At 46.9% G+C, this 27,994-nt stretch overlaps 2 protein-coding genes across 6 annotated transcripts in view; one reads left to right on the forward strand and one right to left on the reverse strand.

The window, feature by feature from the left end:
• Positions 1 to 349: 349 nt before the first annotated feature.
• LOC119466083 (ethanolaminephosphotransferase 1) lies at positions 350 to 27,987 on the forward strand. Its single transcript, XM_037726573.2, has 9 exons — positions 350 to 793; positions 1,077 to 1,145; positions 1,231 to 1,423; positions 3,838 to 4,100; positions 5,279 to 5,384; positions 8,995 to 9,043; positions 14,282 to 14,462; positions 21,290 to 21,466; positions 26,826 to 27,987. The coding sequence occupies exons 1-9, from the start codon at positions 746 to 748 to the stop codon at positions 26,889 to 26,891; spliced, it is 1,152 nt and encodes a 383-aa protein (XP_037582501.1). The 5' UTR covers positions 350 to 745; the 3' UTR covers positions 26,892 to 27,987.
• The window catches only part of LOC119466081 (lethal(3)malignant brain tumor-like protein 4), a 45,919-nt gene continuing 44,672 nt past the window's right edge, over positions 26,748 to 27,994 (reverse strand). For 4 of the 5 annotated variants that reach the window (XM_037726570.2, XM_037726568.2, XM_037726569.2 and 1 more), the window contains exon 16: positions 26,748 to 27,213. In XM_037726570.2, coding sequence (XP_037582498.1) covers positions 27,082 to 27,213 — 132 coding nt within the window. In that variant the 3' untranslated portion in view covers positions 26,748 to 27,081. Of the gene's footprint in view, positions 27,214 to 27,285; positions 27,440 to 27,994 lie in introns of all 5 variants that reach the window. The other variant, XR_005195006.2, reaches the window with a different exon arrangement.

A 27,994-nucleotide genomic window follows, 5' to 3' on the forward strand; every position in this document is an offset into this window, starting at 1 on the left:
TGATGACTTTTGCAACTAATGTAAACAAATAGCTATACGCGGTTACGTTACGCGCACACAACTTGCCGCCAGCTGTGCGAATCATGCTAGCACACCACACCGTAATATGACTATTCTAAATGCCTTCCTTCCTTCATGTTTCGCTGTGATTCGAAGCAGAGCCTCCTATATAGGACGCTATGGATTATATAGGAGGCTATGTTCGAACAACGGTTCGAAGCATGCATGCATGGAGGTACCAGGGCACCATATTATGCACAACACCATATGAATCGGCGACCTTCTCGCCTTCTCTACCAGGAGCCGCCACTTGTTCAAGCAGATTAAAGCTCCTCAAACGAGTGAGACAAGCGTAATCAAGCGCTTACCGAGAAGTATTTCTGATATTTTCTATGCACCAAATACGCGCCTCATCTGTTAGTGATGTCACCTGACCCCGAACGCTGGTGTTATCGCGACGAAGGGGGTGGGGGTCAGCCAGACTCGCTAGCGCCGCAAACCACAGGCAGGAGCACCCCACTCCCATAGCGGTACTCCCTTCTGTCATTTCTCCAGTACCCTGATCGCCCACTTTTCTCTTTCTCACTTTCTTACCGTTCTATTCTCACTCTCTTGCACTCCGGGCGGCGAGGAAGCGTGAGAGAGGCGCCACTCGGGTGTTCGCAGTGATTTCTAGTCCCACATCGTAAATGCTTTCATTAATAAGTCATCATTAAACGCCAGGCAAACTCGATCACAAGGAAACATGCGGTACCTGTCGGAAGAAGAGCTCAAGGGCTTCGAAAACTATGAGGTAAGGTACTACACACGAGCAAGGCGCGCTCATGTTGTCTTCCGATGTGGTACGATCACGCGAAGTCGGGTCTGCCTTGAGCCAACCTGAAACCAGCTGCTGTTCTCTGGCCCTCCTCAGCGTGTCGATATCCTGCTTAGCTTGACGACAGGAGCCAGTGATAGCTTGGTCGCGTGTGTGTCGCAAGTGTGGTGCGGGCATCGGAAGGACGGCTCTTGACCAACTATTGCTCGTGCTTATCGGTGATGCAGCGCCCGGTGAACGTTTTGTGTCCTCTGTGCAGTACACGTGCAAGGATACCAGCCCGCTGAGCAACTACGTGATGCACCCGTTCTGGGACCAAGCAGTCAAGGTTAGGAAGGCTTTGCGAATCGTCTATTTCCAGGGGCGGACGTAGTACTATGTACGCGACGGTGATCCACTCGCGTCCGTTACAGCTCGTGCCGCGCGGTGTGGCCCCCAACGTGCTCACGCTGTCGGGGTTCGTGCTGACGCTGGTGAACGTCGGCCTGCTGTCCTACTATGACTTCGCTTTCTTTGCGTCGAGCGACCTCCACCCTGAGGCTCCACCGGTGCCGCCATGGGTGTGGCTGGTGTGTGCGGTGAACCAGTTCCTGGCTCACACATTAGGTGAGTGAAACGGTACCATTCATTGACACGGAGACCCTCGAGCGCGTTGCGCGCCTCCAGTGACCATGTTGCCCTACGATGGCGACAAAATTGCGAGTGCCGTCGCATTGCGCGAACAAACGCAGGACAAGTGATGCTCTTTACTATGTGCCTTAATGTCGTACGGCGGGTGGGGTGTGCTGATCGAATTGCCATCATTCACCTTTTAGAACCTGAAGTAGATGATATTTTGTTTGAACCTCCTCATTACTTGAAATTAGAGCAGAAACTCCCGCAGTCACCTGTGCTTCTGACAATTAAGCTTTTCTTACATTTGATACTTTGGTCGTTGACATTGTAATATCAAGTGGTAGAAATGGTACTACATGACTGATTAACTTTATTCATTTTGTAAGTGCTCTTGAGGTAACGGGTGGGAACGGCTTCAGTTGCAGTAAGATGCAGCCAAATATTGGCACAATCCTAGTTCCACTTGAATGTGTAAAGGGCAACCAGTTTGTATCACTGTTTCTTGCAGCGTACATCGTTATTTATGGGCCGTTAAGTAGCACACGTACAACTTGGCTAGTAAGGAGACATTTCTTTGCATTGCAAAAAGTGTTCTAGGCTACTTACAATTGTAAATGATAAAGGCAACTGATGAAGTTGCTTTAAAATAATATGCATATGTTGAAAGAAATGTGCAGTTTCTAATGTGAAATGATTGTGCAATTTGGACTGTTTAAGCAAGGTTACTTAGTGCCAACTAATTACATAAAACTGTCTGCAGAGTACCAATTTCATTTGTGCTAAGGCATTCTAGATGTATATACATATATGTTCACGTGTATGTAAAAAGTGTGGGACTACATGTGGTCTCAAAGGCAATATAGCAAGCCTTTAGTGCTTTGGCCCTGATGTAATTATAATTTCTTGGATAGACAAGTTCTCTAGTGTATATCATATGATGTTTTGGTCTTGATTTCACATTCTTATCATGCTCAGGCTTCACTTTTTGAAAGTTGAATTATGACACAAATGAGCTTGTTGGTATGGCTTGATAATATAAAATGATTAGGCAAGAAATGGCAGTACACAGCACTGACTCAGCTAGCTGTGTCACTTTGCACTGTTTTTATATTGTCTGAATTCAAACTATGATTACTTGTAGTTCCAGCCAATTCATGCATGCATAAATTTCACCCTTTCAATTGGGGCATTAGTTTATTTCAAGCTTTTTTCTTCTTCCATGAGCCACACCATATGAAAATAATACAGTAGTTGTGGCCAAAATTGCTTCAAGGAAAGACATACATAAGTTACTGGATAATCAAAGCATAATTTGTATAACTGAGTAGGACTCCTTGAAGGGCTAGTTGGTTCATTTCAATGATTGTTAATTGTTCAAGCTGGGAAAGCTGTTTAGAAAATTTGGCTTGAAATATTTCGTGTAGCAGAGTAGTCAACTATAGACCAAATGAAGTGGGTTCTTGAGAAAAGCACAATACAGAGGAAAATTTATGAAAGGGGAATGTGAGACATGTGAATGCCAGCATTTTCTTTCATTGGGTCTGCCTTAATATGGGTGGCACGACAGAACTCTTTCACAGAGGTTTCCGTAGCTTTGCATATTTTACTAAATTTTATTTTGCATTGCTTACAGTGAAGTTCAAAATTCTTCTTTTGCCTTTTGCAGCCCACAGCCTCGACCCAAGCAAATGTAGTCTTCATAGTCGGTGTAACAAATATACAGGAGGCAAACTTTGAGCACATTTTGATTAAAATGCCCTTGTTGATCAGATTTCCCCTAGAAACATTCGAATTTCTTGTGCTGCAGCATTGCAGTTGCACAAATGAGGATGAAGAGTGCCAATGGTCCCTGTTGCTATAGGAAATCTTTTAAGTGTTGCATAATTCAGGCAACTAACTATCTGCAATTACAAGGGCATTGAAATAATGTGAGCCAACTGTAAGCCGCTCACAGACAAGATGGAGAACCTTGAGCTGGTTGACTGTTTGGGCTGGTTGGTGATCTGTTATCTTGAGTTTAGGGTTTACATTATTGTGAAAACCTTGAGGGTTTCTATTTCATTGTGGACAGTTTAGAATGAATGAGCCAAACAGATGTAACTTGAAACCCTTCTGTTCATCATGTTCTCATCCCACTTTGATCATGAAGCAACACCAACTCGCTAAACTTTGTTCTTTTGGTCGGCTTCAGTCACGTCAGCAGTGAGGACGTGCTGATTTCCTTGTTACTTGCCGCAGTCGATCAGCAAGTATGGTCTTGTGCTTGTGTATTGTGTGCTTTGTGTGTATGTTAAGGAAGTCCAAGTGCTCAAAATGAATGCAAAGCACTTCAGTGCAGCCTCTTCCATAACTGCTGCATTGCTCTGGGACCTTATACCCAACCAATCTAAATCAATCTGTTGCAGATGGAATCGATGGAAAGCATGCTCGCCGCACTGGGAGCAGTGGTCCACTGGGCGAGCTATTTGACCACGGTTTGGACAGCTGGGCAACGTTGTTCATGCCAGTATGCCTGTACTCGGTGTTTGGCCGCGCTGAGATGAGCTGCAACACATGGCGCTTCCTGCTTGTCCTGTGCAACATCCACTTCTGCTTCATTCTATCCCACTGGGAGAAGTACAACACTGGCATTCTCTACTTGCCCTGGGGATACGACATTTCCCAGATGGTGCGTTGAAAAGAGCCACACACTCTGTTTTCACGGAAAGGGGCTGTTGTGCAGTCTCTCATCCATAATTAAGTCGGGAGGTTTTGTCAAGGTCTATAGTTTACATGGTTGTTGAAGTAAATGGCACCACGACATTAGTAAGTATAGTCAGTCACATACAATTCATGCTGACTCCATGGATAAATCACCTTCAGAGAGAACCAGAATGTACAATAAGCACACTAAGACACCAAGTCTACAAGCTATTTAATTGAATGGCAATTAAGCTAGGTACGCTGTGATGCTAGGATGTTGCCCATCTAGTAGGAGGATTACTAGTACTAGTACTAGAAGTACTACTAGGAGGATTAGTGAAGGCTACCAACACTGCCTCATTGTACGTTCTACAAAGTTCAGTAGGTTCCTGCTAAGGTGAACAGACTTTGCAAATCTCTTATTGAAAGCCCAGCTTCAGTGTACTGAATCTATGGGAAATTAAGCATAAAGTCCTTGGACTTTCTAGCTTTTTGGAGAATGGCCTGTGACTTGTACTCCGGGATATAAACTGGTCTAGGAGGCATATTTGCACAGGACGTACAACTATTCATGTTTCATCATCCCAGTGCTGTACATCCCTAGAGCATTTAGGTTGTTACACAAGTATCATACAGCTGTATTTGTTCTGTGATGTATACCCGCCGTGGTTGCTCAGTGGCTATGGTGTTGGGCTGCTGAGCACGAGGTCGCGGGATCGAATCCCGGCCACGGCGGCCGCATTTCGATGGGGGCGAAATGCGAAAACACCCGTGTACTTAGATTTAGGTGCACGTTAAAGAACCCCAGGTGGTCTAAATTTCCGGAGTCCCCCACTACAGCGTGCCTCATAATCAGAACTGGTTTTGGCACGTAAAACCCCATAATTTTTTTTTTTTTCTGTGATGTATAATAAGCTAACGAAGACGTTTCAAAGTCCTTGTATGATGCATAGCTGCAGACTCTGTTTGGCCTTCTCATAAATGTTTAAAAAAAAAAAGCTCAAACCCTTAAAGTTAAAAAAATGATAATAAATCAGGTGCTATAGTAGTTTTGTTGAGTGCTCTTAACAGACTTTGCAACTCTTTCAAAATGTGTGCTACATTTGCATTGGGTTGAAAGCCACCTGAATCGTCTTTTCTTCTTTTCTTTTTTTTTCTGTGCAGATTCTTCTCGGGAGCTTTGTGCTGACCTACTTGAATTCATATCGACTGTGGAAGTTCACTATTCTTGGATTTGGTGCCGGTGAATGCCTTGAACTGACATTACATGGTTAGTCACTGGGGCAATATTTGCCCTCTATGCTCCAGCCATGGTGACTGCTTTCGGGTGGCGTTGGAAAGCAGAAGCACACACCTTCTCAAATTTAGGTGCACATTGACTCTTTTATTACCTCGCCTTTAGAAATTGTTGATTTGATAGAAAGTTTTTCTATGCACTGTTAAACATTTTCGTTGGAATTCTTCTAGTAGCAACATCAAGCACCGTCTGAAATGACAACTGAACTTTAACTATTTGTCGTTGACAAATTTTGACAGATATGGGAGTCTGGAAAAACAAAACATCAACTGAAGGCATCGTCGAAGCTAGCCTGCAGTGCTCATAGCACTTATTCAATAAAAAGACGTAAAATTCGCGCTTTGGTCGATTTGACAACATAATTTTTAAATGACAGCTGCAGTGAAGACACCGAAGTTTCTGTTGGGCTGTCTAATGTCTAGACTGTTTTAACGATGTCTCAAACAATGGCAGGTGCTTATGAATGTGCATTATTTTGATAGTTGTGTTCGACTGATATCAAGTGCAACCTTATTTTTCCCACCGTGGGTTGCTTTTATCCATCAGCTTCGACAGCATATGTACAAATTATTACGAGCAGTCCTTCCTTTAATGTGGGGTTTTCACTCGCACGAGCATGCATTCGATTTCAGACTGACTTTTGATCGAAGTTTTACTAGCTGTCTAATCTTACATTTCCAACACTGGCTGTGCACTTGCACAGCCCTTATTCATTACTGTGCAACACTCCACATTACTGTACAACAATCTACAGGAACTGAAGAAAGCATGTGGAGGCCAGTAGCGCACCCAGGATCTCTGCCTAGAGGGGTTGAATTGTTGTGGTGGGGGGCGGGGGGAGCAAGCACTTTGCATAATATGCAATTTCGTTGCTTTAGCCAGAGGAATCCAACAGAAAATAAAATGCCTAATAATTATAATAATGACACCAAGGATGATGACAATGTTTATTTCTTCAGTGTTTTACTCAGAGTAATTTAAGAGTGAGTAATTAAGACAGTGATAGTGTTTTTGTTAATCAAGAAAATTCGACCTCAAGCCACCTCCTGAATTGTAATGACAATGTGAACACAGCACCGAAGGTACGTGGGTTCGACTGGTGCTGCTGGACGCGTGGGGGGGCGAGGGGGTTAACTTGGCCTCAGGGGGGGGGGGGGTGTTACAGCACCTGAAACACCCCCCCCCCCCCCCTTGGGTGCGCCACTGGTGGAGGCTCTAGCACTAGTTGAACGCATACTAGACCAGCTTGCTTGCAGAGAAACGCTGATTGAATGCAATAACCAAGTATGAGGAGGCATGCTCCCTGATCTGACAACCATTGCTTCGCGAGCCTAAAGAATGCAGTTCAAGAACACACAAGCTGCCTGCTGCACTGTGTAAAACAAATTCGTTCTGTTCAATAGGAACTTACCCACTTTCACATTTGGGAAGCTACTGCTTTCCCGCATAGCATGGGCATCACTATGGCTAGTATTGACACCAACAAATCTTCACAATAATGTTTTTTTGTGCAATCTGACTTATAAAAGTTGGCAACTAGGAACCAGTGCATATTTTATATATTTCAGATTTATTCTACTCTCAGTACTTACATACTAAGACTAGTAAATTATTACGTTCGTTCGTGTTCCTTGAGGTGATTCTTTGAAGTTTCACGTAATTATTATAAAAAAGAATCTGAGCAGTTATTACTGCTATACATCCATTTAAAACACAAGTGATTAGGCTGTAATTTTATGTATCGTAGTATCCATTGCGACTACTACATCTTGAAATAAAATGCTAAAACATAGTCACCGAAAATGAGCACATGTCTTGCGGTAACAAAGGAGTTAAAGAACTCCATCTGGTCAACAAAGGGTTATTTGTATGCACCCTATGTGGATGCAAGTAATTTTTTATTTGTTCCACCGTAGTCTCTTGGTTTTCATTCCACAGCTTCTTTACGCTGGCATTTCAGTGACTGCTCGCGTGTGCAGGGGCGCGCGGCATTTAGTTTAGCTTTTGTCTCACGACCTGTTTCTGTTCGTTGTGCTCGTAAGAATTGATGTCTATCTGGTTTCTAATCTCTCAAAAGGTCACCGCTAGATGCACGACCGTCTGTTGAGAGGGGTGCGATTACATTTTTCACAGGCGGGCACTGGTATATACAAATGATGCTGCCATGCCTGCATTTATTTTCTCGAGACTTGGCTCATGAAAGCTGATTGCCCCTTGTTGGCAACGGAACGAACGATTAGTGAAAGTTTCTGACTCGTTTGCTTTTTCTCACGGGCACACCACCATGGAGTTTTCTTTCGTGCGCTCACATACATGGTTCGATTACGCTATGGGCGTGCTGGTTGCTCTGCTGAAAGTGAGTTGAAAGGTGATTCCTCCAATGCGGACTACTACCCAAGTGTCGAATTGGAATACATTGTGGGTTCTTGGTGTCTCACAGTAGATCAACCACCGCTGGTTCGAGCTTAGCGAGCCACAGGGCCGCGTCAGCCGTCGCCTCCAGCACCGCTTGCACGCGAGCTCAGAGGCCGCAAGGGGCTACCGAGCGACGCACGCAAAAACACAGTAAAGCCCTGAGTTGACGGAAACCGTTTACTGAAACCGTCGGCACCAGCACTGCACAAACGCCCGCACGGAGGGGAGCCAAAGGGGTCCCGCTCCAGGGCGAAAATACAATAACAGGCGCCTATAGCACGTCGCGGCGAGAGCACAGGCTCAAGCTGGGACACGCCGCTAGGAAAAGTCCCGGCGGCTATGCTACTTGCTCTGGCGATAACCAATGGGTCAACGCGCGAGAGCACGGGCAATATCCTTCGGCTTAGGCTTTCGGCAAGTGCGGCTCGGAGCAGTAATGGCACCGCTCGTCGGCTTAGCGTCGGGAAAGGATCAGCACAAAGTACGCGCTCCCCGCACGGGCAAAGGCACCGTGCGCGAGCTCCAGTCCTAGTCACAAAGGTGTCGGCGGACGAGAGGAAAGCATGAACGTACCGTGCGCTGGTCCCGGAGAGAAGTCCCGAGGCACGCTCTACCGCTAGCAGCCGACAACTGCCCGCGTAGTGACGTCAGCGCCCCGCCCTCACCGCAAACCGCCACGTGCGCAGCGCCACCGCGGGAACCGGTTAGGCGGCGCGGGCGGAGAAGGAGGCCAGCGGGGAACGATGGCGAGGGATGGCAGAGCCCGCGCAATGGCACCGGCGCCTCCCTCAATCCCCACAACATATATCTATTCCAGTGTATCTACTTTTTTATTCCTAATATAAGTATTTATGCAAGCCCATCTGTATTCATGAGTAAACAATGCATGTTTACCTATGGAAAATATTTTTTGTGACTTTTATGGTCACTCTAAAAAGATTGAGGTAATTTTTTTCCGAAATAAGTTGCTCTGAAGGTTTCAATCTGCAATAAAAAAAATTCGACCCTGGGGGGTCGCATTGGCAAAAACATTTAATCTCGAAGGGTTAAAAGAAAGTGCGCTAACTGGCAGTGGCAAAGTAAATTATGTGATGATTACATTATGAGTGCTATTAGCATTGTGGAATTTTTACTTAGTGATCTCTAATTGAAATACTTTGTCTTCCAGCTGGTTCTTTCTTCATGACGATACCCATGTGTCTCTACAACATTCATCGGTGAGTGTGAATTCTCATGTCAACATCTCAGAAAAAAATGCAGAGAAGTAAGAGTGCACGATACTCAGTCTGCTTACAGAAGTTGTGGGAAATCCTGTCTACAAAATATTAAAGGTTCAATCAATGCAACTCTGTATCATTATACAGTGGAATCTCGATGATACGATCACGGCTAATACGAATTTCCGGATGATACGAATTTTTCTGAGGTCCCGGCCGAGCCCCATTACTTTGCAACGTGCTAGAGAACGGTTGCTACGAATCGATTTTGAACCCGCTTCGGTTGATACGAATAAACGCCGCCCCACCGACGGCCGCGAAAGAGAACAGCGAGCAGTCACGCGCGTTTTCCCTTTCTATTTTGGTGCGGAGGCGCGGACGCGGCGCCGGACAGCGCGGAAGCCGCGACTGGGCGCGAAGAGTTTGAAGCGGCGGCGCTTTTGTTGCTTTTGTGCTTTTCCTTTTGTCTTTTCGCTCGCTGCGGCGGCCGCTCTTCCCCACTGCGCGGCCGCCACAGCAAGCGAAGGCTCGTGCGGTCTATCGCTTCAACGGAAACTGTGCGGCGTAAGCACGGCGCATACAAATGTCAGAGCCATGTGGAGATCGCTTTCAAGATACGGTGCGCGCGAAACACCGGCACAGGCGCAAAGTAGAAGAACGCATTTGTTGGCAGAGTAAAAGCCCCCCCCCTCCCACGCTACCTTCCCGCTTTGCTCCTTTCGCGTGGGAGATTGCGTCGCCAGTTACCCTTGCACTCGGTTGCAAGATATGCATTTGGCGACGTAGCACAGCGTCGCCACGCCCCCCTCCCCCTCCCTCCCTTACCCCCACGGCCTCTCGCGCCACGGAAGTCGCGTTTTCTCTCCGCTGTGCGTTCGCTCTCCGTGAAGGCGCGCATCCCCCGCGCTCTTTTACTGGCACATACGGCGCGCAGCGACGATTTTATCGCCCTCGGACTCATGCTCCACGTCTCATGCTCCTCCTCCGCATCGCCCTCGTTGATGTTGATCTCCTCTCCCATCGGTGGGCGTCCTCGTTGAGAAGCATGCTCGCTACCGCCCTTGTCGGCGAGATTTTACCGCGGAAGCCGCATTATAACCGGTATTTCGTCTCACGCGGCTGCACTGTAAGCGGTATGCGTATACATGGAGTTCTATGGGAGGATAAACGGGAGTCGGAAACCGCCGCATTGTAGCCAGTTCTTCACTATAAACGGTTACGTTATAAGTTATCTATACTGTAAATGCTTTTTACGTGCATGTGCCTGAGTGAGTTCACCTCTGACTCTTTAATTTAGCTAGTTTTAATTGTGTTTCGATGATACGAATTTCGGCTAATACGAATATTTTTCGTGACCCCGTGAGATTCGTATCATCGAGGTTTCACTGTACAGTATAGACCACTTATAACGTAACCGCTTATAGTGCAAGATCGGATATAGTACGGTCTTTTCAGACTCCCGTTAATTTTCCCATAGCACTCCATGTATACACATATCGCGTATAGTGCAGTTGCGGGAAACTAAATACCGGTTACAGTGCGGTGGCCTGGGATTACGGAAGTCAGCGGAGACGGCGAACGCTCCCCTCAAACGGGTGCCCCAAGGAGTGCTCGAGGAAGAAAGATAGACGAAGTGGAGGAGAAGGGCATGTGGTGCGAACGAACAGCCAGTGAGGCTGAAACCAGAATCTTGAGTGCGATTCATGAAATATCACAGCGCGCATAGCGAGCGAGGGAAACGAAACTGCCAACGCCGGCCGACGCTCGCTTCACGATAACAGCAGTGAACGAAACTTCAGGGAGCGGGCGGCACCGGCACGGCATGGCGAAAGGCGCATGCGGAGACCGTGGAATGTGAGGGAGGAGGGCGGCAGGGTAAGCGGATTTAGCCTCGGCAACTCCGGCTCCCCTCGCCCTCCCTCGTAGCTCCCTCACTTTCGGCTGTCACTGTGCGCACCTGCAGCCATGCAGGCGCCGCTGCTCCAGCCGGCCCGGCGCCAAGTCTTCGAAGTTTCGTTTTCTGCCGTTATCGGGAAGCGGTCGTTTGCCGGCGTGGGGCAGTTCGTTGGCCGGCCTGGGACAGTGCCGCTGCTTCCCTCTGCGCCGTAGCCGCAGCGTGGAAGGTCAACACGTGACTAGAAAGTAGAGGAAGTATAAAGGAGAAAGAATGGTTCACTGCCATTTTCTATGCGTGGCTACGGTAGCGTGGCTGAGACGTCTGCACGTACACGCATGTTCCGGCGCGACGCAGAATTGGCGACCTTGCCATTTGAGAGAGGATGAAACTTCCGCTGAGTTTTTTTTTTTCTTTCTTTCTTTGTGTTTTGTTCGCACGCGTCATTGAGGAGTCTCTCCTAAGCTTTTACTCTATGGCGGTGCCGGAGCAATGCCGATCGGAGGCGCCGCCGTGTTATTTGGTTCGAATTAACGAGATTCGACTGTAAATTGAATGCAAACGATCTAGCCGCATTCCTCGACCGTTGCATACGCGTGGCGGCTCGGTGCACATGTTTTGCATATGTGCGGGCCTTGAAAATTGTTGCTTTGGTTATAGTGCGGTACCACTTATATTGCGGATATTCGCGACTCCAGCGACTTACGTTATAAGCGGTCTACACTGTATATGGGCTGATACAGTCATACTTTCATAGCATCATGCTCTGCAGCTTGTCTAACGAAAAGCACTTGTGTTCATTTTGCCTTTCTTGCTTATTTTTTTGTGTGCTCTAAAAGTGTGCTTGTAAAATGAGCGCACTATCGCTATACATTAGAAAATGGTTGTGCAGCTAGTCAAGGAAATAGCACACAATAACATATCAATGGCTGTTCTGCATGTCTGCCAGCACATTCACTGATGCATCAGCTAGAAAAAAACGCTGTCTCATGACGTAACAGTGCATTTCTCCTGGTTTGGAAACCCACGTGGGTCTACACCCCACACTGCCAGTGCAGATTTACATGCACTCATGTGTACCTCTTGAAATTTCTGACACCTATAAGCGTGCGCCATGGTGGGTTTGTGAAGGGATACTTGAGCCACCAGAACAACCTGGGAGACATGTCTCAGGCAGTGGGAAAGTAAGCAAGCTTCACTCAGGCTTTTTTTTTCTTTTTTTGTTATAAAGATGGCTCATTGACTTCGCTCTTTGTGTGTTTTCCATGGTAAGCACAGCTAGTAATGACTACCTGCTGCCGTGGCTTTGTGGGTATGGCGTTCTTCAAGTTGGTGCAAGGTTAGAGGTGCTATTCTCAGCCACTGTGGCTGCATGCTGATGAAGGCAGAATGCAAAAACGTTCAAGTACCTAGCTGTAGGTGCACATTTAAAAAACCTAAATTGGTAAGAATTGTGGGTTCTTGGTGTCTCACAGGAGACCAACCATCGTGGGTTCGAGCTTAGCGAGCCACAGGGCCGCGTCAGCCGTCGCCTCCAGCACCGCTCGCGCGCGAGCTCAGATGCCGCAAGGGGCTACCGAGCGACGCACACAAAAACACAGTAAAGCCCTGAGTTGACGGAAACCGTTTACTGAAACCGTCGGCACCAGCACTGCAAAAGCGCCCGCACGGCGGGGAGCCAAAGGGGTCCCGCACCATGGCGAAAATACAATAACAGGCGCCTATAGCACGTCGCGGCGAGAGCACAGGCTCAAGCTGGGACACGTCGCTAGGAAAGGTCCTGGCGGCTATGCTACTTGCTCTGGCGATAACCAATGGGTCAACTCGCGAGAGTACGGGGCAATATCCTTCGGCTTAGGCTTTCGGCAAGTGCGGCCCGGCGGGGTACGACCTCGCGCGAGCATTAATGGCACTGCTCGTCGGCTTAGCGTCGGGAAAGGATCAGCACAAAGTACGCGCTCCCCGCACGGGCAAAGGCACCGTGCGCGAGCTCCAGTCCTAGTCACAAAGGTGTCGGCGGACGAGAAGAAAGCATGAACGTACCGTGCGCTGGTCCCGGAGAGAAGTCCCGAGCCACGCTCTGCCGCTAGCAGCCGAAATGCGCGGCCGCGTGACGTCAGCGCCCCGCCCTCACTGCAAACCGCCGCGTGCGCAGCGCCACCGCGGGAACCGGTTAGGCGGCGCGGGCGGGGAATAAGGCGAGCGGGGAACGATGGCGAGGGATGGCAGAGCAGGTGAAGCCCGCTCAATCATGCCGGCGCAACCCTCAATCCCCACAGAATTTAGTAGGACAACGTCCACTATGCCGTTTTTTAATGACCCCTGTGTTGATTTGGGATGTCAAATCCTGTCATATCTTGTCATACGAACCTCGCTTTGAATAATTACGAATTATCGCATTCATGATAAGTAGGGGTGGGTAAATATCTGTATTTGTATTTGAAAATGAACTATTTGGCATTTTCGAATATGTTCCATTTTGCAGAAACCAACTGTTAAGGCATGGTTACTGTTCTTAGTTTGCTGAACAAAGTGTACCGCAAATGATGAGAAGTGAAGCATCAACAAAAGGTGTCAAAGCAATAATGCACAAACAAAATGGGTGTAATACAAGCTTTGTTAGCGGTTTCGTGGCTGAGGCCTACATGACAATCTGTGATTTTTGCTTGTATGTCATTTAGTGTTATTGGCAGTCTAGTCATGTAGCAGTTTTATCTTTTATGCTACAACCAGTGATGTTTTCCTTGCAACAAGCCATTTTATATGCATGTACAGGTCCTTCAGCAACCTTTTCTTTTCTTTTTCCACGACTTCTGTTTTAAGGATAGCACTACATAGATGACCCTTATAACAAGAAGCAATACCAACTCGCCCTGTTAACTATTCTTAACACAACTTGTGATCTTTTTTTCAGCAACCATTTATATTTAGCGTTTTTGGAAAGGTAGCCATGTAGCAGCCATTCATTCTTGGAAAGCTTGTTTGCAATCAGGCTTTTCAGAGGTTGTGAGGTTATTCCTACAGTTTTTGAAATATGAGTTATTAATCTTGTTTTTAAAACTGATCCTAATTGTTCATGATAGCTGTCATTTTTCACTTGTCAGTATGAGCATGGTACTTAATTACATATAAAGAAGTATTCCTGTTGTAAATATGTGCATCTGCATCTGACTATTCGGTATACAATGTGATATTCGAGACTTACTATTCGAATTCGATTTGTATTCTGAATGTGCCTTGTCCCAGAAGTCAGCACTTTGCTACTTTGCAGCGGCACTGCCTGCATGGCACCTCTAGTGATCAGCAGTTACGAACGTACTTAGTTGCCGTCTATCTGATACCAGTGCCTGGCAAGAGGGGCGCCTGCGGCAGCCCAGTGTCTGGGAGGCAGTGCGGCCGCTGCTGTCTGGTGTGGTGCTGTTTGTGCTGGCCCTGAGCTGGGCGGTCGCGTCTCCCAACGACGTGCTGAGTCATCAGCCGCGCCTCTTCTACTTCCTCTTGGGCACACTCTTCTCCAACATCTCGGTGAGGAACACCGTCCCCCACTTTAAGTTGCCTTGCCGACTACTTAATAGAGCACTAAGACCAGTTGGCAAGCATGAGGTGATGTTTGTCAGTGGTTGACATAGATAGCTGTGTACCCTGACAGTACTGCTTGAAAGCTAAATGAAAAAAAGTTTGTGGGTAAAGTAGAATTAAGGTGCAGTGTATGTCAATCATAGTTTTATTATTTGAGTTTCTCTGTTAAAGGGAAGCATAAGTGGCAAAAATTAATCTGTGGCATATCTCTCATAGCGCCGGTGTTGCATTGGAATGTTAAACCCAGGATTAAATCAATCTCAGTTCATCAAGTCTTGAATTCGTGCAGCAAAGGGAGCACAAAAGGTGCGATGCCTTGTCTTTTTGCCAGCACACTCACAGCAGTGCGCCTGATGTCTTCATTTAGCCTCCCATTCATGCTGCTGCATGAATTATGTGATGCCTCCACACCTGTTGCTAGTCTCGTATTTGTTGTCAGCTACATGTGGCTTTTATTAAAACGAGAGTGTTTGTTGGCTGTGACAGGTGCATGCCACATGCTTAGTTGCATGTTGATTAGTTATGAAAGAGACCAGTTAATTCTAATGCATTCTAACGCGTTATGCGCGGCGGTAAACGCAATAAAGGCACAAATAGGCACAAAGCGTTCCGTCGTTGCTGTCATTCTGTCATTCCCGTACGATTGCTGATGATGATTATGGCGATGCGGACTCCGCTGCTTCGTTTCGGTTGTACGCTAGTGCCGTTACTGCTCTCTTGCGTCACACATTTCCGGCTCTTTAATGCAAAACCGTATAGCCTTCGAGATTTATGGTTGATGTATGGCAGCCATGACGTGAAGTATAGCCTCCGAGATGTGTACCGGCCGTCCGTGGCTTCTGGCTGCCTATTCGGGAGCGCCGAATAATTCGAAAATATTGAATACCTGAATTCGAAGCGAATAACGAACATAGAATTATTCGATCGAATATTCGACAATACCGAATATTCGCCCGTCGCTACACACGACACAACACCTGATCTCACCTTTTTCCATGGCCACAACCTTCCAGAGACTTTGCAAGTCCTTCCGGACACCTTCCTATTCGACCATCACATAATTGAAATTAAACTCACCATCACTCACAAACCCAAAAAAAGTATCACCCACAGGTGACTGATATGTATGAGGTGTATTCAAAAAGAAACCAAACTTTTGAAATAGCGCGCCAACCGGCAGAGGGAGCGCGCTGCGGCTACTAAGCGCATGTTTACTGCGGCTACTGAGCGCAGGTTTAGACAACAAACTACCATTTGCCGCATTTTGCTCTGACCGTTAGTTGGCAAGCTACAGCCGCTGAAGTGAGCACATGAGAAGCTGTTCTTCGGATTGGTGCCAAAGTGACAATGAAGGAATTGGAAGAACAGCGTGTGTGTGTGTGTGTGTGTGTGTGTGTGTGTGTGTGTGTGTGTGAAGTTCTGCTACAAACTTGGGAAAACTTTCACAGAGACATGTCAGTTGCTTAGCCAAGCATACGGGAGGACTGCGTGAGTCGCATGCAGTGCTATGATTGGTTCAAGTGTTTTGAAGACGGAAGAATGTCGGTCGGTGATGAGCCGAAGCCCGGACGACCTTCCACATCCACAGATGATGACCACGTCGAGAGAGTTTAAACTGTGATTCGTGAAAATCGTCGTTTGGGTGTTCGAGAAGTCGCTGACGAAGTGGGTATCAGCGTAAGATCATGTCATGAAATTTTAAGTGACAAACTTGGGATGCATCGTGTCAGTGCAAAATTCGTGCCGCGTTTGTTGATTGACAAACAGAAGCAGACCCGTGTTGAAATTAGCCAGGAACTGCTCGCCGCTGCTAGTGACGATGAAAACTTTCTTAAGAACATCATAACAGGCGATGAGACTTGGGTTTATGGCTATGATGTTGAAACGAAAGTGCAGTCATCGCAATGGGTGGCCAAAGGTTCTCCTCGTCCAAAAAAAAGCATGCATGGGTCAGTAAAAAATTAAGGTGATGTTGGTTGTGTTTTTTGACTGCAAAGGCATTGTCCATCAGGTATTTGTGCCACATGGTCAGACGCTAATTAAAGAAGTTTACCAGAGAATCCTAGCACGTTTGAGGGATTCTGTGCACAGTAAGAGGCCTGACTTGTGGGAAAATCAGGCTTGGATGTTGCATCATGACAATGCCCCGGCTCACGTGTCGCTCCTTGTCCGCAGCTACTTAGCGAAACACCACACTCCTGTTGTGCCCCACCCACCATATTCTTCGTACCTAGCGCCAGCAGACTTTTTTTTATTCCCCAAGCTGCAAACCACCTTGAAAAGACGTTGTTTCCAAACCGTAGAGGAGATCCGGACAATGCGCGCCATTTCAGAAAGTGCATTCCAGGAGGCTTTCCAGAAATGGAAGAAATGATGGGAAGAGTGCATTGGCCAGTAGAGGTGACTACTTTGAAGGAGACAGCACTTTTGAACACACCTCGTACATCCCTCCCCCACTCCCTTTCCTGTACCCTGAATACACAGGGCCTCCCAATAGCGTTTTGGACAGCCCCTTCACTCTGCCCGAGCTGGAACGAGCCTTGGGTCAAGACAAGGCTGGAACCACTCTGGGTGTGGACCACATTACCTACTACTCCCTTTTGAAGAATGTGCCTCATTCAAACAGAGAATTTCTTTTACAGAAAATTAATGAACACTGGACCGCCGGCATTCATCCTGATGAATGGACCTGTTCCATCATCACTCTCTTACCAAAGCCCGGCAAGCCCGCCACCCTCTCCAACCTACGTCCCATTTCACTCATTTCCTGTGTCGGGAAAACCATGGAATGTGCGGTACTCACACGTCTTACGGATCTTCTCGACGATACTCCCTTCCACACAATCAGATTGTTTTCTGCTCCCACATGTCTACACAAGACTTCTTTCTCCTTCTCCAGGAAACTTTCTTTCAACCTTCGAGTTGTGAAGCTCACGCACTTGTCACTGTGGACGTATAAAAGGCCTTCGATACTCTACTTTAATTTAAGACACTATCCTCTTCCCCCCTCCAAGACACCGGCTGTGGATTCCAACAAGCCCAGTTATGACTCGGGACCACGTTATCCCCGCCCATCTCACTCACCTGCGGGACACCAAAGGCCTTGTCTGAGATTCCCCACCTAGTCCGGTCTCTATGCTGTTCCCTTTGGTGTACACACGGGTCAATGGGGGAGGTGGAATTCAGACTACAGTCTGGCCTCAACCTCATTTCCGAGTTCCTTTCCCACTCCTGTATACAAGCAGCCCCAGAGAAATCTGAGCTGCTCCTCCTTTCCGCTACTAAGTACCAACGGTCTGTCAACCTTTCTCATCCATCTCTCACTCTCGCCAGTACACCTATCGTCATCTTGCCGGGTTTTAGGCTTTCCCCTCCAAGACCACTCTTTCACCCAAGCAATCACGATCACCACATGCCACCAAGTATCTCACTTAGTCCGAGAGTGGTCAAGTGGCGCTGCAGCTTCGACGAATGCAGAGTCAATCAACTTGCAACAGTCTTTGCCTTGAATAAAATCTTTTATTCCTGGCCACTGTTACGTTCTGCGACCAGCGGGGGCAGCGATCTTGAAGTATCTCCTGATTGCCTGTGACGAATCACTTCGGGAGGCTGAAAAACGTCCCGCTGGGAAAGATCAGCAGCGACACCATGCCTCTACATCTTTCAAAGAATACGTGTTACCCGGGCGCCGACCACGACGCTAGGAAGAGGAGACTCTTGGAAAAGGGCCGCTACTACGACGCTTTCTCACGGCCGCTCGACAGACCAGCTGGCCGCCAAGGCCGTTCTCCAAACAAACCCGTCGATGGCTGGCCCATTCCAGGAACAACAGACGCGTCAGTTCGAGTCAGGTGTGAAGCCGCCTGTCTACGAGTGTCCCCTCTTTTCTGTGGGGGAGTGAGTAATGTGTGCCCGAGGGTACTTCTCCGAATGTGGTCGGGAAACGAAGGCGCCGGGGGATTATGCACACCCTTGCCTTCTAGGCGGACCCTTCGGTGACTCGATGCTCCGATTGGAGGATGGTGGGACCGCAGCTTGGCCAGAGGGGGTTTTAAGCGGACTTTTGCGGGCCATTAGGAGTGCTCTCCCATCTGCCCTGAGATGTAGGCAGTGCTTCGATCCAGGGTGCTTCGATCAAGTCATGTTAGACTGATGAGACGTAACGTTCTCCGACTTCTCATGTAAATAATGTAAATAAACCCAGTACTCTTCGTTCTCGACGAGAACCTGTTCCTCCCTTCAACAATTTCTTCAGCGAGGATGACGCGGACGACGGCTTGGGCCAGCTACCACTTTGGATATGCCCGACCCCAACTCTTACAACTGGTGGCGAGACGCATCGGGGGCGTAAGCTAGAGAGCGACCCGCAGTTTGGACGTCAGACTCCGAGGCCACGACTCCCAACTCCTACACCACACGTACGCAGAAACAAATGCATCGCATTCGATCGGCTTTAGACACTATAAAGCGGCCCTACATTTCCCGATACATGCATTCACAGCCAAACTATACGCAATGGGCCTTCCCCTTTGAGAGCTCCTGCGCCTTCTCAGGGATCGACAACTGGGCCGCCTATCCAGCTCTGTGCAGGGCCATTGGGTCCGCAGCAGGCTGGCATCCGGCCCATTGATTTTCCTCTGCACACCGTTCAACGACCCCATCTCCGCTGGGCCCTTATTCCCTCAACATGACCCCACATCTTCGTAAGGGACGACTACAAGCCCGTGCTCACTTCCACGACCCTTTCCCACCAGACACTGTCACATGCTATGTTGACGCAGCGTATTACCAAACTCATGGCTCCACTACTTGTGTCGCAATGCCCACCCCCCTTAACATTCCCATCACTTCCACTGCTGGCCCCTTCTCCCTTCCTACCTCCTCTCTATCTCTTGAATTGGCCGCAATCATTCACGCGACGCAAGAACTAACCCTTCTCCCTCCCTCTCCTCGGCATTGCATTTGCTCGGACTCCATGGCGGCAATCCGAGCTCTTTGCGGCGACAGACTCTCCTAAAATCTTCACAACCTTTCCGGCGCTCTCTCCCTTCTCTCCCCTGCTGTAGTCACTGTCAGCAGCGAGAGGATGGCGATGTTTCCTCCACATGTGTTTTATGGAAAGAATTTATGCAAGTTTAGTGAATCTGAATATGATTTCAGTGCCAGTGAGGAATATATCTTGTCTTCAAAAGAGCAACAAACATGCTCGTATAAGAGCACTGAATAAAAAAGTGACGGTGAGGACTTTAGAAAAAATTGTTACCCTAATGATTACCCAGAATGTGATGCTGGGTGGAGGCTGTAGTACACTGTACAATAGCCTCAGCCAGCAAGCATCACATTCTGCATAATTATCATCAGGTATAAATACATGTTAATAGTTTTTAGCGTTTATTTGCGCTAAAGACTATTAACATGCAATACCAACTAGCCGACCAGTGTTTTGTTACCTACCGTGGTTGCTTAGTGGCTATGGTGTTGGGCTGCTGAGCACGAGGTCGCGGGATCGAATCCCGGCCACGGCGGCCACATTTCGATGGGGGCGAAATGCGAAAACACCCGTGTACTTAGATTTAGGTGCAGGTTAAAGAACCCCAGGTGGTCCAAACTTCCAGAGTCTCCCACTACGGCGTACCTCATAATCAGATCGTGGTTTTGGCACGTAAAATCCCATAATTTAATTTTTAGTCTGTTTTGTTGATAAAGAAATGCTCAATCTGCGCAGTGCCCAAAATATGGGAAATAGCTCCTGGCTGAAATGACCACGTAGGGAGTAAATAATTATTGGTGAATTCCACTGGTCGATCTGGAGCACGTTTTCTTGCTCCATGGCAAAGAAATTGAATTCCACTGGTCGATCTAGAGCAAGTTTGCATTTTCCACTGATCGATTGGGATCAACCTGCTCCGCGACAGAGCGCTCCTTGTTGATCCGCCGAGCAGAAACGAATTTCACCGGAACTCCCACGACGCGTTGGCGTCACTTTCGGATCATTCGGGTGGCTTGGCTGTTTTCAGCTCTTTTTTGGGGCGCCCATCATAAATACCGCGCTACTAGAGTGTACTAGCTAGGGGGAGTGGTCCAGTGTTGGCTTCCCGCCAAGGCTTTTTTTTTTTTATTGAAAAGTTGGTGGCGTCCACTTCGCTTCACCTGAATGAGCGGCCCCGAGCGCCGGTCGAGCGCTGGTGGCATCAGAGACCCTACCGCAGCTACATACAGCTTTGACAGGCGTTTAACTCTGCTGCATCATTTGATACTTGGTGGTGGAAACAGTGATTTTATTCCCCACTGACCTGTAGTCAATAAAATAGAGAACGAGCGGCGGAAACGATGCAAACGATGGTGTGTTGAGCAGACGACAGCTACTCAGCCCGTGAGCTCACCTCAACTGATGGGCACCGCTGAAACAGCCGGAGCTTCAGAATAAGGCGAGAGGCAATTCCGCCTTAATTCTTATGCAACGCCACAATTTCAGCGTTTTTTGCTTCATTCCTGGCGCTTGCCAAGGCATCCGCTGGACCCACTGCCCAATTCTAGAAGCGCTACTGAAGGCTTGAGGTGCAAATGATGAAATCGCGATATGGCGGGCGCACAACTTCGACTGTGGTGCCAGAGCATGTTTATTTTTCGCTGGGCGATCTGGATTGGGTCGCTCCGTGCCGAATTTCATTGATCTCTCGTGGATTCAACACCCCGCTCTAGATCGACCAGTGAAATTCACCATATGACTGCATAAGGTTAAGCCTAATTGATCGGTCGCTCTTGTCTTCCAGTGCCGGCTCATCATCAGCCAGATGACGTCGACACGGTGCGAGGCATTGAACCTGCTGCTTCTCCCCGTGGCGCTTGGCGTAGCTGGCTGCCTGTGGTTTCAGGCAGACGAGACCCTGGTGCTCTGCCTGTTGGCCACCCTGGTAGCTCTCGCACACGTGCACTATGGTGTCTGCGTGGTAAGGGCTTGTTCAAGTTGGGTCAGCTTGCCACACTTGGTTGCTGCATGGACGTAGGCACCATCATGCCTGTGTGCGCTGCTAGTGGCTCCGAGAGAAGCAACACAGACGAGAAATTGCACTTGTGTTTCTTCTGCACCTGCCAATCAGTTTTGTCTACTACTCTCAGTGCTACTAGTAAGTGTGCATAATCATAATGATTCGTCAGCTGGTACTCTGCTTGGATGTACAATTGAATCTCGTTGATACGATTCTTCATAATACATTTTTTGGAATAATATGTTTCTTTTTCTTTTCCCGATAATGCGATTTGGTTGCATTATACGTTGGATGATAAGATTTTCGGATGATATGCTTTATTTTCTGGTTCCCCTGAAGATTGTATCGAGATTTCACTTTAAGTGCATTATGAGAATATGTAGATGGTGCATGATAAAGGGACCTACAAACAAGAATAATGTGAACACACAGTGCTGTGTGTTCACTTCGACGTTCTTGTTCATTATCTTTCTGTCGCGCTGTAGTTAATAATGAATTCACACCACCTTGCGCGGCTTTCAGTTCTTATGCCAGTAATTTCTAGGGGTGCGCAAATATTTAAAACTTTCGAATAATGAATGAAATAGTGTCCTATTCGATTAAGTCTTCGAATCAAATAGTCACTATTTGCAAATGCAAATATCTTTAGAATGCTTTACGAACATTTCAAAACGTCAACTGTGCCCAAATAGACAGAGCCAAAGTATGGTAAATTTTCACCCCCGTGGTGCATAGTACAGACATAAAACTTGACTTGTGTAGTGGAGCAGGCAGGCTATGTCATTTAGGTAGCCATACTTCACAGGCTGTGCAGCAATCATTTGCACTTTCTGGAGAGCTCTGTGCATGCGAAGAAACTACTTGTTTGTACCTAATGCTCCACTTGTGCTTTTAATACATACCGTGCAGCTACAAAAACTTTAGGAATGCTGGGATGTGAACATTTATATGTAAATCGTTTTATGTTAGCTGTGATAATGGCCATTTATTATTTGAAAACTACCTTATTTTTCTGCATATGACTCGCACCTCCAATTACAACAGCCGGGAAAGATAAAAAAAATCCGCGCATATAACCCGCTGAAATAACTGCATACAACAACGCTCAAATCTTTGCAAGAACAGTCCATTCACGGATGCACAGCTCATCCATGTTGCATCTTCGGCCAGCAGGTCTGTTTACCCCCTTTTGTCGCGATGCTGATCAAGCTGGATTCACACGACAGACGTTATCGCGGACAAATCAGTCACGTGACATCTTACGTGAATCGGATGACTTCGCAGGCACAGCTAGCATTCACACAACAGAGGATGACGGTGCAACCGGAGCAGCCCTCGTATGGGCAGCAGTGATTTCGCTCTCCAGGTGTTTCACATGCTGCAACTGGAGTGACAAATCGGTGCAGAACGGGCCGATGCAAAACGGGCGACGTATAAAACAGGCTACTATAAAAACCACCTGCCATAAAGATGGAATAGCCCTCCATTTTTCTGGAAGAAAACTGGAAAGCAGAATGTTGTTAATGGCAATGAAGATTGCCATTAAGCACAGTATGACCCACTATTAAACTGAAAACCCCATTGGTATGTAGGACAACTTCATTATTTCTTCAGCTTCAGAGGGAAGATGCACTTGATTCTATTTGACAGTAGCGGTAAACCTTATTCAGAAAAAGAACCTGCTGCAGACATTTTATTGATGAAAGATATTTTGCAGACCTTCATGTACGAACCAAGTGATCAGTGGTGGCATACTAATTGGTGTTCCCTTTAGTAAGAGTAGAGCATACTATACAAACTCTATTCGTAAGTTCCAAGTTACTGATAGCTAGTAAGGTTATAACAAGTTGTGTGTGATTAAGTAGTGCATGTTAAGTACTAGTGTGATTAGCCTCCTGAGCATGTACCGCAGTTTTTTGTACAAAATTTGGAAACACTAAAATTTGTGGTAAATTTTCTAATATTCGATATTCAATTCTATATTCGGCTTTCTTTTTCTTGATTCGAATCTATATTCGGAAATCTACACCTCTACTTTAAGGCCTGCCAGTGCAATTATTGGGCATCTTGCTGCTCATACTGCGACAGGAGACAGCGGGTGCGCACCTGTATAATATGACCTATGACAGTGGCCCCTTTGCGCTCGTTGATACAATCTTTACGGGAACCGGAAAATAAAGCGTATCATCCGAAAATCATATTATCCAATGTATTATCAAACCAAATTGTATTATCAGGAAAAGAAAAAAAATGCATTATCCCGAAAAACATATTAATGCAGAATCGTATCAACGAGATTCCACTGTATATTGTGTATCCCTGACCACATTACACTGCTGTAGTGTGGCAAAGCTGACTTTAGGGACCCTGCGTTATGCAAGGCTTTAGACCCTTGACGTGCTTTCTGCGCTTCGACGCCATCGGCCGGCACAACAAAAGCAGAGTCAGCACCATAGCTGACAGCGCCGAATGCTTTAACTGAAAAAACACAGCACTGAACACCAGCAAGCTTGATAGCGAACGTTGAAGCAGCTAGGCCTAATGACAGCACAAAACGACTACAGCTGCCAGCAGATCGGCTTGCGAGAGCGATATTTGAGGCTGCGAGATAATCAAAATGGGTGCATGGTGCCTTCAATTAATGCTGTTTCATACCTGTGGTCATGGCAAAATGTCAGGAAAATCGAACGACAATGAGCGTCAAGAAATTTCTGATGTCCTTATACATTGGCTCTATGAAGTACGTGGCGGTGCGTCAAAGGCGTACAAATTGTCAGGCATGTTCGAAAAACTGGTTGTTGGTTGTAGTTTGTGATACCTCATGACTGCCACCTCCACTTTTGGTGACAAGAATAATCTCATTTTTCGCGTCCAAAGCCACACTGCACTTGTTACTGTTACACGTTTTGAACTAGTTGCAAAAAAGGTGCTGTAAATTAATTATTCATAGCAATTTATACTAATTGAAACTTCGTACCGTAATATGACAAATACCAAACAAAAAAAATTGTGGGACACAAAAATTTCGTATCGGTACTCCAGCACTCCCTTGATTCAGTGTAAAGTGCATGTTAGTCAAGAGGTTGACAGTTCTGTGCAGCATTTTACTGCAAGTAGTAAGCTTGGCAAGGCAGAAAAGGTGCAAACACAAAATCTAGGTGGAAATGCTGCCTGCACTGGCATGTCGAGATCTCATGGATTTTGACAGCGTTTGCATGCACGTATAGTTTCATTAAAGCACTACACCACATTCTGAATTAACCAAAAGTTCAACCTAGAAAGTGGTGCCAAAATTGCCCAAATACAAGAAAAATCATTTTAATTTATGACATTTTTGTGATAGCACTTGCGTTCCAGCAAGAAATTAGGAGTAAAAATTTTGGGTCTTCATTTTTTCAATTATTCACCAGCATTTTCTTTCACAGAATGAATAAAAACAATTTCGAAACACTTTACCATTGCTAACTAGTGTCAAGCAGGTTTCAAAAGAATATATACACAGTAGAACCCCATTGATATGATCCATTTCGTACAATTTCCCAGCGCTAACGTTCACAATTTAGAACAGAAAATGTGACCGGATACAGTTACTTCTTTTTTACCAGTTAATAGGTTCCCGGAAAACACGTTATTTCGTCACCAACGTTCAGTACATTGAGAGGAAGTGCCCACCACGGCGGCTTTCCTGTAGTTCCCACTCGCCCATGTCACGTGAAAATGCTGGCACGGTAGTCAGTTTCCTCTTCCTGTAGTTGCAAATCTCGCGGGTCATCACACATTGCATCCACAGCTGTCGCCACCAACCCTATCGCAATAAGCGTCTTCATTTATCTAGCTGTCTGACTGCACTTGCGGCGTGTGCGTTACTGCACTGATTTTAATAGATAACAAATGCGTCGCCGATCCCTGCTGCAGGTGGCGCGAAGTGAGTAATGTTTCGCTCTGGCGGCATTATATTCTGGCGTTGCTTACCACCTCGATTTTGTTTCGGTTTCTTGTCGTGGCTATCTTAAAACAATACGCAATAGGAAAACAACAAAGCATGTCTCGGTTCACATGGGCCCCACCAGGCACGGCGTCTCGTGCTACCATAATTCTCGCCGAGTGGGCACGTCAGAACTTTCCACCAAGACACCCTGCCCAAACAGACTGTTTACCCAAATTCAAGGCCAAATTCAAGGAGCACAAACAATAAGCTTGCCGAAGTCACGAAAACAATAACAGCGTTTTTCGCACCACACGGGCCCCACCAGCTTGACGTGTGTCGCGTCTCATGCTGCAACGCTTCCCATTCCACATATATATATGTGGACTGCAGTTGAGCCTACCAAGTATTTTAGTGGCTTTGGGTCGTATGTGTTACTCGTTAGTATGTTACTTCTCATGTTTTTTTAAAGGCTTATGAACAAGGTTCTTCTGCAATTATGACTGCTCCATTCCCACCATTCCGTTTTGTGTTATGGCACCCACATGTTTGACCTAGTTTTTACCATTCAGGTTATGTATTTGACCACGTCCCAAACACACTTCGTTAACAATCTGAAAAACGAAAGGTCCAGTAGTGTGCAGACAATACACCAGCCTCGCCTTCATAAAAAGAAAAAGAAAAAGCACAGCTTTCATAGTATTGGATGATAAATCCATAGTAGCCCCTCCCCCCTTAAAGACCCTCTTCCGGTGGGCCTTTAAGGGTATTTTGAAGTTTGAATAAATAAATAAAAAAGTGGTATATTTGGTCCATATCGTGCCACAACATTTGTAAACATATCTTTGCATGCACCCTCGTCTGCTGTTACTTTTGCTTCTGCATGCCAAGAAAGGTTACGATACGTTTCCAAAATATCCGGAAGAAAACCCAGTTTTTCTCATGTTTTTCATGGCTTCAAAATTTCCAGAAATTTTACCTCACTACCTGCAACGCCACTGGGGCAGTTTTGTTTCTGCCCAGGAGCAGTTGTCTTGCATGCTATGTCACACCTGCATTTAGTTAGAACACCATCTCAGGAGCTCAAGTGCAATGTTAAAACTTGCTGTCAATGGTGGGAAAAATTGCCAATCCCCCCCCCCCCCTACTTTTTAAAATACTTGCGCAATGGTATGTATTAAACGCCACTCCATGATGTGGCACTACAGCAATAACACCAGCGTGCTTATTTCATCACATACACCTGAAAGCAATATCCTTGGAAGCAATCATTAACAAGTGCACACGAGCATCAATGCACAACTGGGTCCACTTGCATGAAGTCACAATTCTTGTTTTATTCCGAAACACTATGTATGTCATGGCACGCTTTCACAATCTCATGTCACAATGCAGGTTCAGCAAATGTGCCATCACTTCCACATCCACTGCTTCTCCCTGAAGAGGCCACCTGTGGAGTAGGCCAACGCAGCTGCTGTACAGAGATTATAAAAGACAGAAAGGACTGCTTTTTAAGGACCCCACCGATGCCATGTTGGAGGGTGCAGTGCTAGTACAGACAACAGGTGTGTGTCTTTTTGTGAGCGTGTGTGTGTCATCATGGGAGGGGTCAGAGTAGCATTGTAGCAGTGGCCTTGTCCCTACAAGCTGCTCAGGACGGGGCTAGACTGCTGCGGAAGCGCAGGATACAACTGTGAACCTTGAGGGCGGGACCAAGCTTGAGCCGGAGGTTGCGCACCAGGTCGGTTTGGCTGAGCAGCAGGAAGGCCTCGCCATCGATCTCCTGCATCACAGCAAAGAAGAACCACGTGCTGCGTTCACACACACATGCAAGCTACTGATGATGACAACATACAACACAGGTGTGGTGACTAGAAGGGGGCAGTGTAGTCACAGAGAGGCCATGAAGTCGGTTGTCACTGTACAACTACTGCACGGACTGCGAACAGGGGTGGCGACCTGGATGCCATGTTCTCCTTCTCTGTGCAGCCGACATCGGTTGGGGGGGTCTGTGGAAATGAAACTACTGAAACGCTCTCCAAAGATACCCATAACTGGCAATTACCAATGAAGCAAGCATCTGTATGAAAATGCATAACGTGTTCAACTTGTATCTTCTGACCTCTGCCAGTACTGGGAAGTAAAAGCATGTACCTCCTACAGTGCAATGCTATTCTATTAAAAATATGGTGCTGTGTTTATATATATGAGCACGTCTTCCAAAGAACAGGCCCTACCCTTCTCCTGATCACATTTATAATGCATGGCTAGAGCTGCACAGTCAACGCATCTACCCCTTCTAGCCACTGTATCAAGCCAGTCCCAGCACCCTGCACAAGTTTGAACAGGCCTCTGTCCGCACTGCTTCCCAGCAAAACACAGTGGGGTCAATCCATGAAGTTGTACATCTCACGACGTTGCTTTCTGCTGCACGCACCGCACAGCTTGAACATGACTGGCAACATCCCAGCGTGATGGAAACAGCCATGTTGTACATGTCACAGGGTGACCAAGAGCTCATCTAATGCAGCCAAAAATAAAGCCTTATCACAGAGTAGTCTTTC

The sequence above is a fragment of the Dermacentor silvarum genome, chromosome 10 (assembly GCF_013339745.2).
Source record: "Dermacentor silvarum isolate Dsil-2018 chromosome 10, BIME_Dsil_1.4, whole genome shotgun sequence".
NCBI lineage: Eukaryota > Metazoa > Arthropoda > Arachnida > Ixodida > Ixodidae > Dermacentor > Dermacentor silvarum.